Source organism: Microcebus murinus, chromosome 9 (genome assembly GCF_040939455.1).
Source record: "Microcebus murinus isolate Inina chromosome 9, M.murinus_Inina_mat1.0, whole genome shotgun sequence".
NCBI classification, from domain to species: Eukaryota; Metazoa; Chordata; class Mammalia; order Primates; family Cheirogaleidae; genus Microcebus; species Microcebus murinus.
In genome coordinates, this window is record NC_134112.1 from 77788763 (window position 1) to 77805690 (window position 16928).

The window sequence follows — 16928 nt, forward strand, 5'->3', positions numbered from 1 at the left end:
TTAGAAATAAAAAATAAAAAGAGCTTACATTCTTACATCCCTTTTACATTTCAAAGTGCTTTCATAACACTACAATTTTTTTTTTCTTTTTTAAATAGATTTCATTTTTTTTAAAGCAGTTTTAGGTTCGCAGCAAAACTGAGCAGAGGTAAAGAGAATTCACATAATACCTCTTGCGGCCCCATACAGACCAGACTCCCCCATGATCAACATCTTGTACCAGAGTGGCACATTTACTAAATGTTTTCTTTTCTCCCCTAAAATTCAAGTTCATTCTTTATTCAGACCTCCTTAGTTTCTTTTTCTTTTTTTTGAAACAAAGTCTTGCTTTGTCACCTGGGCTAGAGTGCCATGGCATCAGCCTAGTTGATAGCAATCTCAAACTCCTGGGCTCAAGTGATCCTCCTGCCTCAGTCTCTGAATAGCTGGGACTATCGGTGCATGCCACCATACCTGGCTAATTTTTGTATTTTTAGTAGATATGGGGTCTCATTGTTGCTCAGGCCAGTCTTGAACTCCTGACCTCAAGTGATCCTCCTGCCTCGGCCTCCCAGAGTACTAGTATTACAGGCATGAGCCGCTGTGCCCAGCCACTAAATGGTTTTTTAAAAAACTTCATTTTTAGATCAATTTTAAGTTCACAGCAAAATTAAGAGGAGGAATGCACAGAGATTTCCCATATATCTACCTCCTGCTCCCACACATGAAGAGCCTCCCTCAGTATCAACATACTCCACCATAGTAGTATATTTGTTAAAAATGATGAACCTACACTAACACATCATGATCACTCAAAGTCCACAGTTTACATTAGAATTCCCTCTTGGTATTGTACATTTTATGTGTTTGGACATATGTAAAATTACCTAGATCCATCATTATAGTATCATACAGAATATTTTCACTGCCCTAAAAACCCTCTGTATTCCACCTATTCATATCTCTCCCACCCTTCTCCATCTAACCCCTGGAAAAGACTACTCTTTTACCTGTCTCTACAGTTTTGCCTTTTTCAGAATGTCACATAGTTGGAATCATACATTATGTAGCCTTTTCAGATTGGCTTCTTTCACTTAGTAATATGCATTTAAGGCTCCTCCATGTCTTTTCATGCCTTGATAACTTATTTCCTTTTAGTGCTGAATAATATCCCATTGTCTGGATGTAACACAGTTTATTTACCCATTCACCTATTGAAGAACATATTGGTTGCTTCTAAGTTTTGGCAATTATAAATAAAGTTGCTTAAACATTCATGTGCAGGTTTTGTGTGGACATAATTTTCAACTTCTTTGGGTAAATATGAAGAAAGTGTAATTGTTGAATAATATGTACGAGTATGTTTGGTTTTGCCAGAAACTGTTGAACTGTATTCCAAAGTAGCTGTATCATTTTTGCATTCCCACCAGCAGTCACTGAGAGTTCCTGTTGTTCCACATCCTTGCCAACACTTATTGTTGTCAGAGTTCTGTATTTTGGTCATTCTTACAGGTTTATAGTAGTATGTCATTTATTGTCTTAATTTGTAATTTCCTAATGACATGATGAGCATCTTTTCATATGCTTAGTTGTCATCTCTGTATCTTCTTTGGTGAGACATTCAGATCTTTTGTCCATTTTTAAATTGGGTTGTTTGTTTTCTTTTCATTGAGTTTTAAGAGTTCCTTGTATATTTTGAATAACAATCTTTTATTAGGTGTATCTTCTGAAAATATTTTCTCCCAATCTGTGGCTTATCTTCTCATTCTCCTGAGAGTGTCTTTCTCAAAGAAGTATCTAATTTTAATGAAATTTCTTAATAATTATTTATTAACAGCTTAACAATTATTTGTTTCCTGGATGATGCCTTTGATGTTGTATTTACAAAGTCATTAATATCTAAATTATGTAAATTTTTCTCATGTTATATTTTAAAAGTTTTACATAAACTCTCATTTGACTTTTATTAAATGCTCTGTAAGGTAAAGTTATCACTCTAGATGTATTTATTTATTTAATAAATATTGACTGAGCCACCTAAAAGCCAGGTTTACCATGCTAGGTGCTGAAGATATGTAGACTAAAATAAACAGGTATAGTGTCTATAGGGAGCCATAACAATAAATAATACAAATTAAAAATCCAATACAGTATTATAATTATTTACATAGCATTTACATTGTATTAGGAATTTTAAGTAATCTAGAGATGATTTAAAGCTTCAGTTGGTCTGTGACCTATTAGGGACCTGGCCACAGAGCTCCACCACCTAACTTCTTTCCTCCATGGAAAAAACTATCTTCCATGAAACTTAGGAACTGGGAGGCCTCACAGCAAGAGGTGAGTGGCAGCGGGGCAGTGAATGTATTTACTATTTACATATTTACAGCTGCTCCATGAAACTAGTCCCTGGTGGCAAAAAGGTTGGGGATTGCTGATTTACAGTATATAGGAGGATGTACATAGGTTATTTGCAAATACTATATAATTTTATATAAGCCACTTGAGCATCTGTAGAAAATCTGTGGGTGTCCTGGAACCAATATAATAGTCTTACTCCATTCTTTTATGTCTCTGTGTTTTTATTATATTTTTCCTTTATATCTATCTCCTAGTACAGATTATAATATTGCTAATGGAATAAGATACTACATTTCATCTATTAAAGTGATGGGCAAGTGTAATGGTTAATTTTATGTGTTAACTTGACTGGGCCATGGAGTATCCAAATATTTGGTCAAACATTATTCTGGGTGTTTCTGTTAGGGTGTTTTGGGGTGATTAACATTTAAATCGGTACACTGAGTAAGACAGATTGCTTTCCCAAATGTGGGTGGGCCTCATTCTATCAGCCGAAGACCTAATCATAAAGGCTGACCTTCCTCTGACTGAGCATTCCTCCTGTCTTTGACCTGGTGCATCAGCTTCTTCTGGGTTCTTAAGCCTGTTAGCTTTCTGACTGGAACTACACCATTGGCTCTCCTGGGTCTCCAGCTTGCCAATTCATTCTAAAGATCTTGGAACTATCAGCTTCTATAATCATATGATCAAATTTCTTTAATTTTTTTTTTTATTTTAGCATATTATGGGGTACAGATGTTTAGGTTACATATATTGCCCTCGCCCACCCCAGTCAGAGTTTCAAGCGTGTCCAACCCCCAGACGGTGCACACCTAATTTCTAATAATAAATATCTCTCTATACACACACATATAAAAAAGATATATATAAATATAAGATATCTTTATATATATGTATTTATTTATTCTATGGACTTTGTTTCTCTTAAAGAACTCTAATAATATACCAAAAATTTAAAAGTAGCAGTATATGTTGGTAAATCTAGAGGGATAGGAAATCTCATATGCTACTAAAACATATATATACTAGTGTAACTTCACTCGAAAGAGGGCAAGATTTGTTGTGATGATTAAATGGATACCTATTAATAGAAATCAATTAGAGTAGTTTCTGTCACATTATAATTATATTTAAGATAAGAGCTATGTTCATGAAAACAATACCAATCTTTACATACATGTATATTCATGTACATACATATTTTCTAAAATGATTATATATTACTTTTATAAATGTCAGCAATAAAACTGATAATACATTATAATAAAGATAAGTTCATTTTAAAATAAAGTTATTCCTCCTATGCAAATTAAAGATGATATTTTTCTTATAAAAGGTTATGAAGGAAGAAAAGACTCATTTAGAACTCTGGAAAATCAGCAAGAAAAAATCAAACAACCCTATCAAAAAATGGACAAAGGACATGAACAGAAACTTCTCAAAAGAAGACAGAATAATGGCCAACAAACATGAAAAAATGTTCAACATCTCTAATCATCAGGGAAATGCAAATCAAAACCTCAATGCGATATCACTTAACTCCAGTAAGAATGGCCTTTATCAAAAAGTCCCCAAACAACAAATGCTTGGGTGGATGCGGAGAGAGAGGAACACTCCTACACTGCTGGTGGGACTGCAAACTAGTTCAACCTCTGTGGAAAGCAATATGGAGATACCTCAAAGTGATACAAGTAGATCTACCATTTGATCCAACAATTCCACTACTGGGCATCTACCCAAAAGATCAAAAGTCACTTTATGAAAAAGACACCTGCACTCAAATGTTTATAGCAGCACAGTTCACAATTGCAAAGTTGTGGAAACAACCCAAGTGCCCATCAATTCATGAGTGGATTAATAAAATGTGGTATATGTATACCATGGAGTACCATTCAGCTTTAAGAAACAATGGTGATATAGCACCTCTTGTATAATCCTGGATAGAGCTGGAACCATTCTACTAAGTGAAGTATCTCAAGAATGGAAAAACTAGCACCACATGTACTCACCAGCAAATTGGTATTAACGGATCAATACCTAAGTGGACATATAGGATAACATTTATCAGGTGTCGGGAGGGTGGGAGGGGGGAGGAGGGGATGGGTATATACAAACACAATGAGTGAGATGTGCAATGTTTGGGGGATGGACACACTTGAAGCTCTGACTTGAGGGGGGAGGGGCTTGATGGGCAATATATGTAACCTTAACATTTGTACCCCCATAATACGCTAAAATAAAAAAAAATTTAAAAAAAGGAAAACATGGCTCACGCCTGTAATCCTAGCTCTTGGGAGGCCGAGGCGGGCGGATTGCTCAAGGTCAGGAGTTCAAAACCAGCCTGAGCAAGAGCGAGACCCGGTCTCTACTATAAATAGAAAGAAATTAATTGGCCAACTAATATATATATAAAAAATTAGCCGGGCATGGTGGCTCATGCCTGTAGTCCCAGCTACTTGGGAGGCTGAGGCAGGAGGATCACTTGAGCCCAGGAGTTTGAGGTTGCTGTGAGCTAGGCTGACGCCACGGCACTCACTCTAGCCTGGGCAACAAAGTGAGACTCTGTCTCAAAAAAAAAAAGGAAAACAATGAAACTTTAAATTTGGCATAAAACATGTACATACATTAGATAAATATTAAATAAAAAATTAAAGCAAAATGTAAAAGAAATCAAAAAGTAAACATGACAAATTTGATTCTTTTAAAATTTGTCAAGTTATCTTTACTTGTTTCAATGTATCCTTCCTTTTTTTTTTTTTTTTGAGATAGAGTCTCACTTTGTTTCCCAGGCTAGAGTGAGTGCCATGGCGTCAGCCTAGCTCACAGCAACCTCAAACTCCTGGGCTCAAGCAATCCTCCTGCCTCAGCCTCCCAAGTAGCTGGGACTACAGGCATGTGCCACCATGCCCGGCTAATTTTTTGTATATATATATCAGTTGGCCAATTAATTTCTTTCTATTTATAGTAGAGATGGGGTCTCACTCTTGCACAGGCTGGTTTCAAACTCCTGACCTTGAGCAATCCGCCCGCCTCAGCCTCCCGGAGTGCTAGGATTACAGGCGTGAGCCGCCATGCCGGGCCAATGTATCCTTCCTTGATTTTGATTATCAACAGACATTTTCACTTTATTTTTATGAAACAACAGTGACATCTAGAGGCCAAGAAGACAGCAACTGTACATAAGCAACCAGCCTCTTTATTATTACTCAACTAGATAATCAGCGCAGAGTTGACAAAATTATATGCAGGAATCCAACAAAATGAATAAATGTAAACACTTGAGTTTAATGTATAATTTCTAAATGTAATTTGGAAAAATTTCAGTATATGTGTGTATTCTGTATATTTAAATCTAGTTAATACATACACATTCATTCCATTTTATAAAATTTAAATTAACACTAGCTTTACTTTATATGTGCTAGATTGCCTGTAAAATATATTTAACCATAGTTAATTAGAAAAAATATGCAAAAGCAGTATTGTAACAATATAGTGACTTAAATCTCCTACCTTCTATCAAAATTAGACATTCAGTTGAAAGTGGGAGAATACCATTATTTTTCACAAAATGAACAGCTACTTTTCGTCCTCCTTGATCTTCTGTGGTCCAGATTTTTGAATCATATAATGATGTATTTTGTAGTTTGATATCTGGGTTTTTAGCTGCACCATCTTGCAAAATCATATCCAAATTGTCCTCATGTGGAACTTCTTTCCTAAAATCATTGATAATGAAATAATAGAAAGCAATTTTGGTATAAGCTTGAAAATTCCAATTTAACAAATTATTTATTTAAAAGATACAATTTTTATATGCAGACGAGTCAGCTACTTTTCCTTAAATTATAGAGATAATTCACTTTGCAGATTAAATAACTTTTATTCAATAGATAAATATTAATATTTTAAGGCTAAGTACATCCATATAATAATTACATTAACCATGGCAATTCCCATGCCTGGTTTTGTGATATCATACATGGAAATTATAATTATTTCTAGTGCAAATTTTTTCTCTTCTGAAAGGAATGCTAAACTTCCCAGTGGAAAAAAAAATACAGCATCCTCCTGTCTTCACTCTAGTTAAATATCTACTTACTATTTAGGTATAAGAGCACATATGTTAAATCAATATTACTTTCAATTCCCTTTAAAAATTTATCTTTAATTTTTTGTAGAGATGGGGTCTTGCTATGATGCCAGGCTGATCTTGAACTCCTGGGCTCAAGTGATTCTCCCACCTCAGTCTCCCAAAGTGCTGGGATTACAGGCATGAGCCATAACACCTCGCCTCCCTTTAATAATTAATAATTTTTAAAAGTCACATGGTTAAGTATCATTTAGTAGAAATGGTGTTATTTAGAATCAAAAGGTATATGTCCTTGTCCTGTTTTTCACCAACTAGATATGTAACCTTAGGGAGTCTCTATTAATTTCTCTGAGGTAATTTCCTTACTTGTTTACAAAATGACCATATGGTGTGGTTTTATTTTATAAAGCTGTATGATTTTATATAATTCAATGAACCAAATTTGATAATACTTCAAGAATTATCTAAAATCCTTTCAAAAACCTCTCTAAACAGTATTATCCTTGAAATTTGGAGAGAAAAATATATGAATGTATGTCAAATGTATGTGAATAAACATTCACAAACAATATATAAACACAAATATATAATGATATGTGTATATATATATTTATACACTGTAGCATATTACAATGAAAACTTGATTTATGGTATCTAAATGCACTTATCCATCAATTACCTATATTTTCCAAACCATCATTTTATATATTTAGAAGAAAGATAGGCAAATTGTATTTAAAAGATGAGCAATCCTTAAAAGTAATTTTCAGAGTATGTCTTATACTGATAATATAGTACTAAGATTATAAAATAGTTCTATAAATTTACTTATATTTATATAATTGATGCTTAGAATAAAGATGCTGAAAAATTCTCAATTATATAAGAAAATTTAAATTATATTTATTATATTATAGTTATTAACCAAGACAGAAATATTTCCAACAAGGCTTTCTGTATTACTTAATTAACTAATGAGAATTCTTTTCAAAAATTCAGTTAATAAACATTTATATTTAATCAGATAATTTTGTGACATATGAGAATGTCTCTCCAAATACATTTAGAATTATTTTTCATTTGCATTTATCAGAGCTACTAAGCTGAATTTCAGAACTGAAAATAGCACCCACTTTTATTTATTATTACTAAGAAAGAACCAGAAGCATTTACCTTCTCAGAATTTAGTAGTAGTAGTTTCCCTTGAAAACATTACCACTCTTTTAAAATGTATTTAAAAAAAATCACAATTTACTTATTCCTAGGACTTAAAATTATATATATGTACAAGTACATATACAAATAATGTGAAATGAAAATTTCTGTTTTATTATGGGAAAATACTTACAGTGAATGACATTTAGGACAATGAAGTTTAACAGACTGAAAGAGTTTTCTGGGTTTATATGACCTCAATTTTGCTCGGATGCGATACTGTTGAGGAGCTTTTTGTTTCAAAATGGCACATAGTGGTGTTTTCTCTAAATATTGATGATCTGTAAGTACTGTAAAGAATTTTTACATTAAATCAGAATAGTCACAAATATTATAAGTTATTCATGACACATATTCCCCTGAACCAAATACATACTATCAAATCTGATTAATTTAAGCTCTATTAACTGTCAACTCCATAAAAGCAAGAGTTGTGCCTTTATTCCCTGATGTTCACCGAAGGCCTGCCAGCATAGTGCCAGGCACACAGTAGCTACTCAATAAATGTCTACCGAATAAATGCTGGATAATTTGGGCAAGAAAGAATTAAGTTATCGGTTAAGTGTTTAAAAAATTATTTTTGTATGGGACTAATAATGGAGATTTCCTGGATAACTTAGAGAAAACAGTAAGGTTTACTTAACCAAGAAATTAATATACTCCTCATAAAAACATTAACAAAATACTGATCTCTTAGACATCTCTGATAGTCAATAACTTATGTTGTAATTGGTATTTGCCACAAAAAAAGGTAATACAAAACATTTGCTAGATATTTGTTAGGTTTCTCTCCCTGATATTTCAAATTAGTGGTTCTTTACTGAACTATCATTTACAGAATCAGATTGTTTGAGATGAGGACATTAAGGGGTAATCTAACTCTCACAGTGGTGGTAGAGTACTGGAGAAGGGGACATTTAGGGCTGGTGGAAGGAGAAAAGGAGGAGGGGAATAGAAAAAAGGAGAAATTAGAGATATACTGGAAAAAGAAAAGTCAAATATTTATACCCCCTTAATATTTTGAAATTAAAAAAAAAGCATTAGGGGCAATTGACTGGGAAATGGGTAAAATGGGTCTCCTCAGCTAATTGTGGACAGAAGGCCTGGGATTGTAGTGGTCAGTTTATATTGGGATAAGTACAAAATTGCTGCTGACCCTTAGCTTAAGGTAACAGACTTGCTTGCTATACCTACCAGGTTAACACTTTCCTGCGTTTTAGAAAATGGAACTGATGAGGTACTGATATACCATACCTCATGAACCTTGACAGCCAGGACAATTCCTTTTTGTCCCCAGCTTTTATCCAACTAAACTCTCGTTGAATTAATTTTCCTTCCAGGAGCAAGTGGCCAAAGGTTTACAGTGGAACATTTTTCTTCTTTTTTTTGTAAAAAGATCATACACAGATCTCACCAATTCTGTGTAAAATGCTACACAGTGATAGCAGATCGACACCTAAGTGGACATATAGTAATAACATTTATCTGGTGTCGGGAGGGTGGGAGGGGGAGGAGGGGATGGGCATATATATACAAACACAATGAGTGAGATGTGCAATGTTTGGGGGATGGACACACTTGAAGCTCTGACTCGAGGAGGAAGGGAGGGCCTGGGCAACATACGTAACCTTAACATTTGTACCCCCATAATATGCTGAAATAAAAAAAAAATACTTTCAAACTTAAAAAGAAATTGCAAAAATAATACAAACATCTTCTGTGTAGCTTTCACCAAGATTGATCAATTGTTAACATTTTGGCACGTTTACTGTTGTCTTGTGTCTGTTTTTATCTCTGCCTTCCTCCATATATATGTTATTGAATCATTGGAGAATAATTTCCACATATTATACTGCCTTCCCCTAAATACTCCACTGCATATTTCACATGAATATATTTTACTGACCTAATTACAGTGCAATTTTCAACATCAGAACATTTATCAAATCAATAGACAGTACTCAGTTTCTCCAACTGTTCCCAAAATGTTCTTGTAAGCATTTTATTTTTGGGTCCAGGATCCAATCCTGGATCTGCTTTACACTTATTTTTCATGTCTCTTTGGACTTCTTTTATGTGGAATGGCTCCTCAGCTTTTCTTTGTCTTTTATGACAATGATATATTGGAGGAGTACAGGCCATTTATTTTGTAGTATTAACATCAATTTGGGTGTGTCTGATTTTTCCTCACACTTAGGTTCAGGTTATGCATTTTTTGCAGGAATGCTGCTTAGGTGGTATTGTGTGCTTATCATCACATCAAGAGTCACATAACTTCAGTGTTTGTATTACTGTGGATGTAACTTGGTTTAGCTGGTTAAGGTGGTGTCTGACAGGTTTTTCTACTACAAACTTACTATTTTCCTCTTGTAATTAATAAGAAGGTGCTTGGGAAAAGGTAAATATTCCATTCATCATCAAACATTTAGGATTTTGATGGTTTACAATCCACTGATTCACAACTAAATCAACAATTACTATCATGGTTGCAAAATGGTGATTTTTTTTTTTTCTAATTTCACCACTCCTTTTATTAGTTGCCATTCTACTTTAAGGAAGAGATTTTCATTCAACTCCATTTATTTATTTTTCTTTTGTTTATTATCAACATGGACTCTTGTTACTTTATTCAATGACTTCTAATCCACCACTAATATTTATTTCGATGCTCAAATTGTCCCAGGTTTGACATGGTTTATCATATGCCATTTGTCATGCTCCATTGCTAACTGAGAACTTGTTTACTTTCTGGCACTACAAGATGTTCCAGACTAATCCTGTAATTTCCCTGGCCTAGTCCTGGAATCTGCTATTTCTCCAAGGAATGCTGATTCCTTTTAGAGAGAAATACTACTTATAATCCAATATCTGTGTACTAGGTGAGCTTATTGCAAGTAGCGTGCTATTGCCTCTATGCCCTTTCACTGACAAAGATAGGGTATATATGAATACACATTCACACCAACACAAACATACATATACATATACACACGTATGTAGCTATATATGCATGATTATGTATGTGTATGAATTTATATATGTATTATACATACACATATCTGTATATATTTCCATGTCTATCTATAAAACCGTAACTACATTATGGTACCTCGAATACCACAAGCTTTTATCTAGCCTTCTCCCATTCCACATTTGTATCTCCTTTCTCCAATATGAGAAACTTGTATTTTTATAATAGTGCATTATTTAATAGACATGTGGTTAAAAATATTTTTCTGAAAAAAAATTTTTTTTATCTTAACTGAAATAACAGAAGGAGGGTATGTAATAGATATATTATCACTGCTAACATTAAATTAAAGTTTGGGGCATATTTTAAGGAGATCTTTTATGGCAAGGGTCCCCAACCTATGGAGGGGACCCTATATATATTTCATTATATATTATAAGATAATAGAAATAAAGTATGCAATAAATATAATGTACTTGAATCATCCCAAACCACCACCTACCTCCTGGTCTATGGAAAAATTGTCTTCCATGAAAATGGTCCCTAGTGCCAAAAAGGCTGGGGACTACTGCTTTATGGCACATTGCTAAATGCATCATGTGAATTGATTAAAATTAATGTCATAGAGTATATTTTATATCCTAAAACTAAAAATATATTGTATTGTTAAATAATAAATGATATCTTTTATAAACCTTAGAGATATGTTATCTTAAAACAGGTATTCAATGTTAAGTAATTTGTCTTCATGGGTTCCGTTCCATTTTATTCCAGTACAGGATGAGGAAAGAAAGTTAAATATGGATGTATTTTTGCCCTAATGGATATCTGCTTTCACTCTTAGATAGGAATGGATTAGTTGGTAAGTATAAGGACAAACTTTATTATGTTCATTACTGTGGCTATATCTTAAAAATGATATATAGTCTTACTTGTAGCAGATAGCTGTTGACATCTTTCTACCTCATATAATGATACTGATCCGGAGCCTACAAGAAGGAGAAGAAAAATGAATTACAACTTTAAGTCCACCAAAAATTAAATATGGAACTAAAAACTATAAAGCACTGCTGAGAGAAACTGAAGAAAATGTAAATAAATGGTGAGATGTCATATTCATGATTTAGATGGCTCATTATTGGTAAGATATCGATTCTCCTCAGATTAACCTATAGATTCAACACAAGTCTAATCAACACAGCAGAGGCTTTATTGTAGAAATTGACAAGCAGATTCTATCACTTATGTGGAAATGCAAAATATCTAGAATACTGAATAAAATCTTGAAAAAGAAGCACAAAGTTGAAGGATTTACATTACATGACTTCAAGACTACAGCAATAAAGCTACAGCAATCAAGACAATATAAGATGGCATAAAGACTGACAAGTAAACAGAATTAAATAGAGAGCCTAAAAATAAACCCACATTTACATGGTCTTTTGATTTTTTACAAAGGCAGCAAAGCAGTTCAAAGGGAAAGCAAAACTCTTTTCAACAAATGGCAATGTAACAACTGGAAATTTGTATGGGGAAAAATGCATACTTCACACTACACTAGCAAGCATTGAATGGAAAGCCCTGAAATAAGCCCACATTTATACCCACTGGATTTTTAAAAATTTTTTTATTTTAAGAGATAGGGTCTTGCTCTGTCATCCAGGCTGGAATGCAGTGGCATGAACATAACTCATTGTAGCCTGGAACTCCTGAGCTCAAGTGATCCTCCCAGCTCAGTCCCAAGAAACTGGGACTACAGGCGCTGCTACCAAACCTGGCTAATCATTTTAAAAAATTTTTTGTAGAGACGGGATCTTGCCACGTTGCCCAGGCTAGTCTCAAACTCCTGGCCTCAGGTGATCCTTCTGCCTCAGCCTCCCAAAGTGCTGGGATTAGAGGCGTGAATCACTGTGCTCAGCCCCTCACTTGATTTTTGACAAAGCCACCAAGACCATCTAACAAGAAATGAATGGTGCCACAGCAACTAGAAATTCCTATTGAAAAAAAAAACGTCCACCTTAAACCATACAACTAAGCATTAAAAAACAAACTACTGATATATGCAACAATGTGGATAAATCTCAAAAAACATTGTATGTGCAGAAAAGTACAAATATGTAATTCCATTAGTTTGAAGTTCTAGAACAGGCAAATCTAGAGGGATTTGGGTTATGACATGTTTATGCATTAGTCAAAACTCATGGAATGATACATGAAATGGTAAGTTGTCCATTTCCTTGCATATTCCTCAAAAATAAAAAAATGAATCCTAAATAACCACTGAACTCTAGTTAATTATGTTCATATTGAAGTGTTCAGGAAATATACTGATGCCTCTGCAACTTACTTTGAAATGTATCAAACAATAACATGAATTGATGGATTAAAGGAGGGATACAGAACCACATGTGACAGAGCAGACAACGTGTTTACTGGAGAAGCTAAGTGGTGGGTGTATGAATGTGCATTGTACAATTGTTCTAACTTTTCCATAAGTTTGAAAAGTTTTATTATATTGGAAAAATACATCATGAAAGAAATAAAAGGAGAGGTGGATAAAATAGCAAACTTATGAAACTTAATAGAATGACTTGATGTACATCATAAAATAGGAGTTTACTTTAACAAGAGAGCAAAAGTAGTAATCACAGCAATATGGTTACAAAATGCTTCCTAAAGTGAAGAATTTAAGACTTGAAAAATCTACATTTTATAATTATTTTAGCTTACATTTTATTATATTATTTTTTTAGAATTTATTTCATAGGGCATCACACAGAAATATATGCATTACTAGTTCTTTTCCCTTAACATTGCTAACAAATAGCATAAGAATCCAAGGCAAAGAGGACTTGAATGGACATCTCAAGCTGGCATGGTACAATTTCAATGAATCTGATTTATGAATTAATATCTGCCATTCCAACATGAAATGTAAACAATGGCAGAAACCTTAAAATCAGTCAAATAAGAAAATATGTGTAAAACGTATACATGGTCTCCCATAAACTGATGAGAAAAAGCCCAAGGATCCAACAGAAAATCAGATAAAGGGTAAAAGCAGGTAATCCAAAGAGGGAATAAAAAGAACTGATAAATATATAATAAGATTTTCAATTGTCCAAACAATCAGAAAAATTAAGTAAGATAGTACCTTTTAACTGTCAAATTGTAAAAAAAAAAAAAGAAAAATTTACACAGTGTTAACCATACTGTGAAGGTGTAAGGAAAGTACATTCTCCTATACTGCTATTTGGATATAAATTCCTATGACCTTTTGGGTAAATAATCTGGCAACATCTATTAAAATATGTGTCTACCCTTAGATATATCAACCCCACTTTTAGGAGTTTGTATTTTTGAGAAACAAAAGCATGGAAGTATAACATTCAAGCTTGTTTATTAAACCTTTATTGATAAGAGCAAAAAACTGGCAATAGCCTATCAAATGGAGAATGGCTGAATAGTGTTATGACAAAATATTATGCCACTGTTAATAGAATGTGTTGAGCCATATGAAGTAGCCTAGAAAGATGTCTATGATATATTGTTAAAGAAAGTGGCTGGGTACAGGGCTCACACCTGTAATCCCAGCACTTTGGGAGGCAGAGGTGAGAGGATTGTCTGAGGCAGGAGTTCAAGACCAGCCTGAGCAACATAGCAAGACCCTGTATCTACAAAAAATAGAGAAATTAGCCAGGCATGGTGGTGTGTGCCTATAACCCCAACTACCTGGGAGAGGCTGAGGCCAGAAGGATTACTTGAGCCCAGGAGCCGAGGCTGCAATGAGCCATGAGGATGCCACTGTACTCTAGCCCTGGCAACCAGAGCAAGACCCCGTATCAAAAAACAGCAACTATTATAGTATGATTTAATTTCGTTTTGTTAAAAATTTAATAAAGAGGGAAAAGTCGTATTTGTTTATGTATAAATATATATGTTTGTATAAACACAAAGGTATTGAAGGGCTCACATACTAAACTGTTAACCTTACCTCAGGGAGTAAGGTATAAAGGCACAGGAAAAGCTATTCGACTTGATATTATGACATGTATTACTTTGTGATTTAAAAATAATAAAAGAATCATTTTAAAATGAGAAAAGAGATTGCAAAAAGTATAATTACAAATTATACTGTCTTCAAATGATCGTCAATTGAACTAAACTGGCCTCCTAATGGTAGTTCAAGTAATCACACATCAGACTACAATGCTATCATCAAGATGTTAGCAAGTAGAGTTTTAAGATAAATGGGCAAATAAATTTAAAATATATATAAAATATCAAATAGCCTGAATATGAATTAGTCTTACTTTGCTGTCAGTTAACAGTGAAGTTAACTGTGGGAAAATTATATAATGCCAAATCTAAGTTTCCCTTTTGTAAAAGGGAGAAAATAATACATATTATACGAATGCTGTCAGGGTTAAACAATAAAGCATACAGGTACCTGCCAAGAAATACATGTTAATTTTCATGCTTATCATTACTAGGATAGAATGAAATAGTTTTTTGGCTCATACTAGTGTAGGAGTTAGATTGTTAAAAAAAATGTGAGATAGAAATATGACCTAGATTTAGGTCCCAGAATGTACAAGTAGGTAAGTGGTAAAGAAAAATATATTGCACATTCAGAGTTTTAATGTTCAAATTTGAATGGTCTTCTATTCTGGTGACAATAATATAAACAAACACCCCCCCCACCCCCCGTTTGTTAATATCTTATAACTAGATACTTCATTAATTCAATAATGACTGGGAACTTAGATGTATACATCTAAGATGTGTATGAGCGAAAAAGATATTTGGTTTGTTTGAAATAAAGCTGCACAAACAACCTTTGTTCTTTTTAGAAACTGAAAAGCAAAATAGTTGCCTAGAGAATTGACACAGATTTTCTTATGAATACACACACACATATATTTTGTAATCAAGTAATGGTTGCTACCCCAATTTGAAAATGTAACTATATAATTTAGGAAGGAAGCACATTTACCTTTTTGTATAGGACATACAGAAAGATTTAGGATGTCTCTTTACAATATATATGAATTTTAAAAAGAGACAGAGAGAGAAGATATTAAAAAAGAGAATTATGATGATAAAATTATTTTATGTAGCAGGAACTAAACTGTCAATGTCAAAAATTATCCTTACTTGGTATGCTGTCCTCAGGTTCTGATTGACAGACAATATCTGAAAGCTGATTGGCTGACAAATCTGCAGATTCTAAAGCCCTAGAATTGAAAGAATACAATTTCAAGTTGTAGAAAACAAAATCAATATAGTAAGTTTAGTTCAATCCACAAAATCCAGAAATTCACTGAAATTGTATACAAGATTTTGTGTGCATATGCATTCTTCTGTAAAGGGTCTAGAGCTTTTATCAGATTATCTGAGAGTTCTAATGTCCCTCAAATTAAAAACCTGTGGTTAGAAAGAAATAAGTGGAAGAGTGGGATGATGAAATACTACACACAAAAATAAGTTGGGAATTAATGGATGACTTGGAGACAGAACAATTTCACTCTAGATTCAAGAAGAGAGATGCAGTGTTGCTATATATTACAATATGAGATGTAAATCAGTGAAATTAATACAAAATTAATAGAACAAAAGCTAACTTAATTGGCCAAAAAGTTATATTGATTTCAATACATTAAAATTTAGACAGTAATTATTTCATTTCAATTTACTAAACAGTATGTCTTCTCTTTGAAGATATGTTTACTTTTTATTTCTAGAATACTGGTCAAAATGTTTTTGTACACAGTATCTAAGAATATTTCAAGAAAAAGAGAACTGAAAATATAGCAGGATTCAAGATATTATTTACTTTCTGGGCACATCTAAAAGTTTTTAAAATGTTTTTTAAAAGTTTTTAAAAATGTAACACACTAAAACACTTTTGTTATCTATTTAACCAGAGGCACCTTAGGAAGATACTTTTTCATGGCAAGATTAAGTATTTTGGGAATCCTACACATATATCAGATTTTCAAACGTTTGGCTAAGGTTCAGTTTTTACTATGTGTTGCTGTACTTGGAGAGTGTGGCAAATGGTAGAAGAGGAGCATGAGTGATAAGCATACAAGGTAGATTCTAACTGTTGGAAAACTTCGATTATAAGCCTGGCTCTGCTCCTATATATTAACACGTATTTAAACCTATAATCATTTGTTATGCTTCATTTGGCTCATTTACTAAAAAATATAGAGAATGGCACAAAAGGCTATGAGGATCAAATAAGAAACCCTTCAGACTCCCAGGAACAACACTGTCCTAGAAATCAGCTTAATAAATATTTAC

At 33.5% G+C, this 16928-nt stretch overlaps 1 protein-coding gene across 2 annotated transcripts in view; it reads right to left on the reverse strand.

Annotated features, from left to right (window-relative positions):
• The window catches only part of POT1 (protection of telomeres 1), a 105069-nt gene that overhangs the window by 13104 nt on the left and 75037 nt on the right, over positions 1-16928 (reverse strand). For both annotated transcript variants that reach the window (XM_012789097.3, XM_012789096.3), the window contains exons 10-13: positions 15777-15856; positions 11552-11608; positions 7782-7938; positions 5854-6059 (exon numbers count right to left, since the gene is read on the reverse strand). In XM_012789097.3, coding sequence (XP_012644551.1) covers positions 5854-6059; positions 7782-7938; positions 11552-11608; positions 15777-15856 — 500 coding nt within the window. The remainder of the gene's footprint in view (positions 1-5853; positions 6060-7781; positions 7939-11551; positions 11609-15776; positions 15857-16928) is intronic.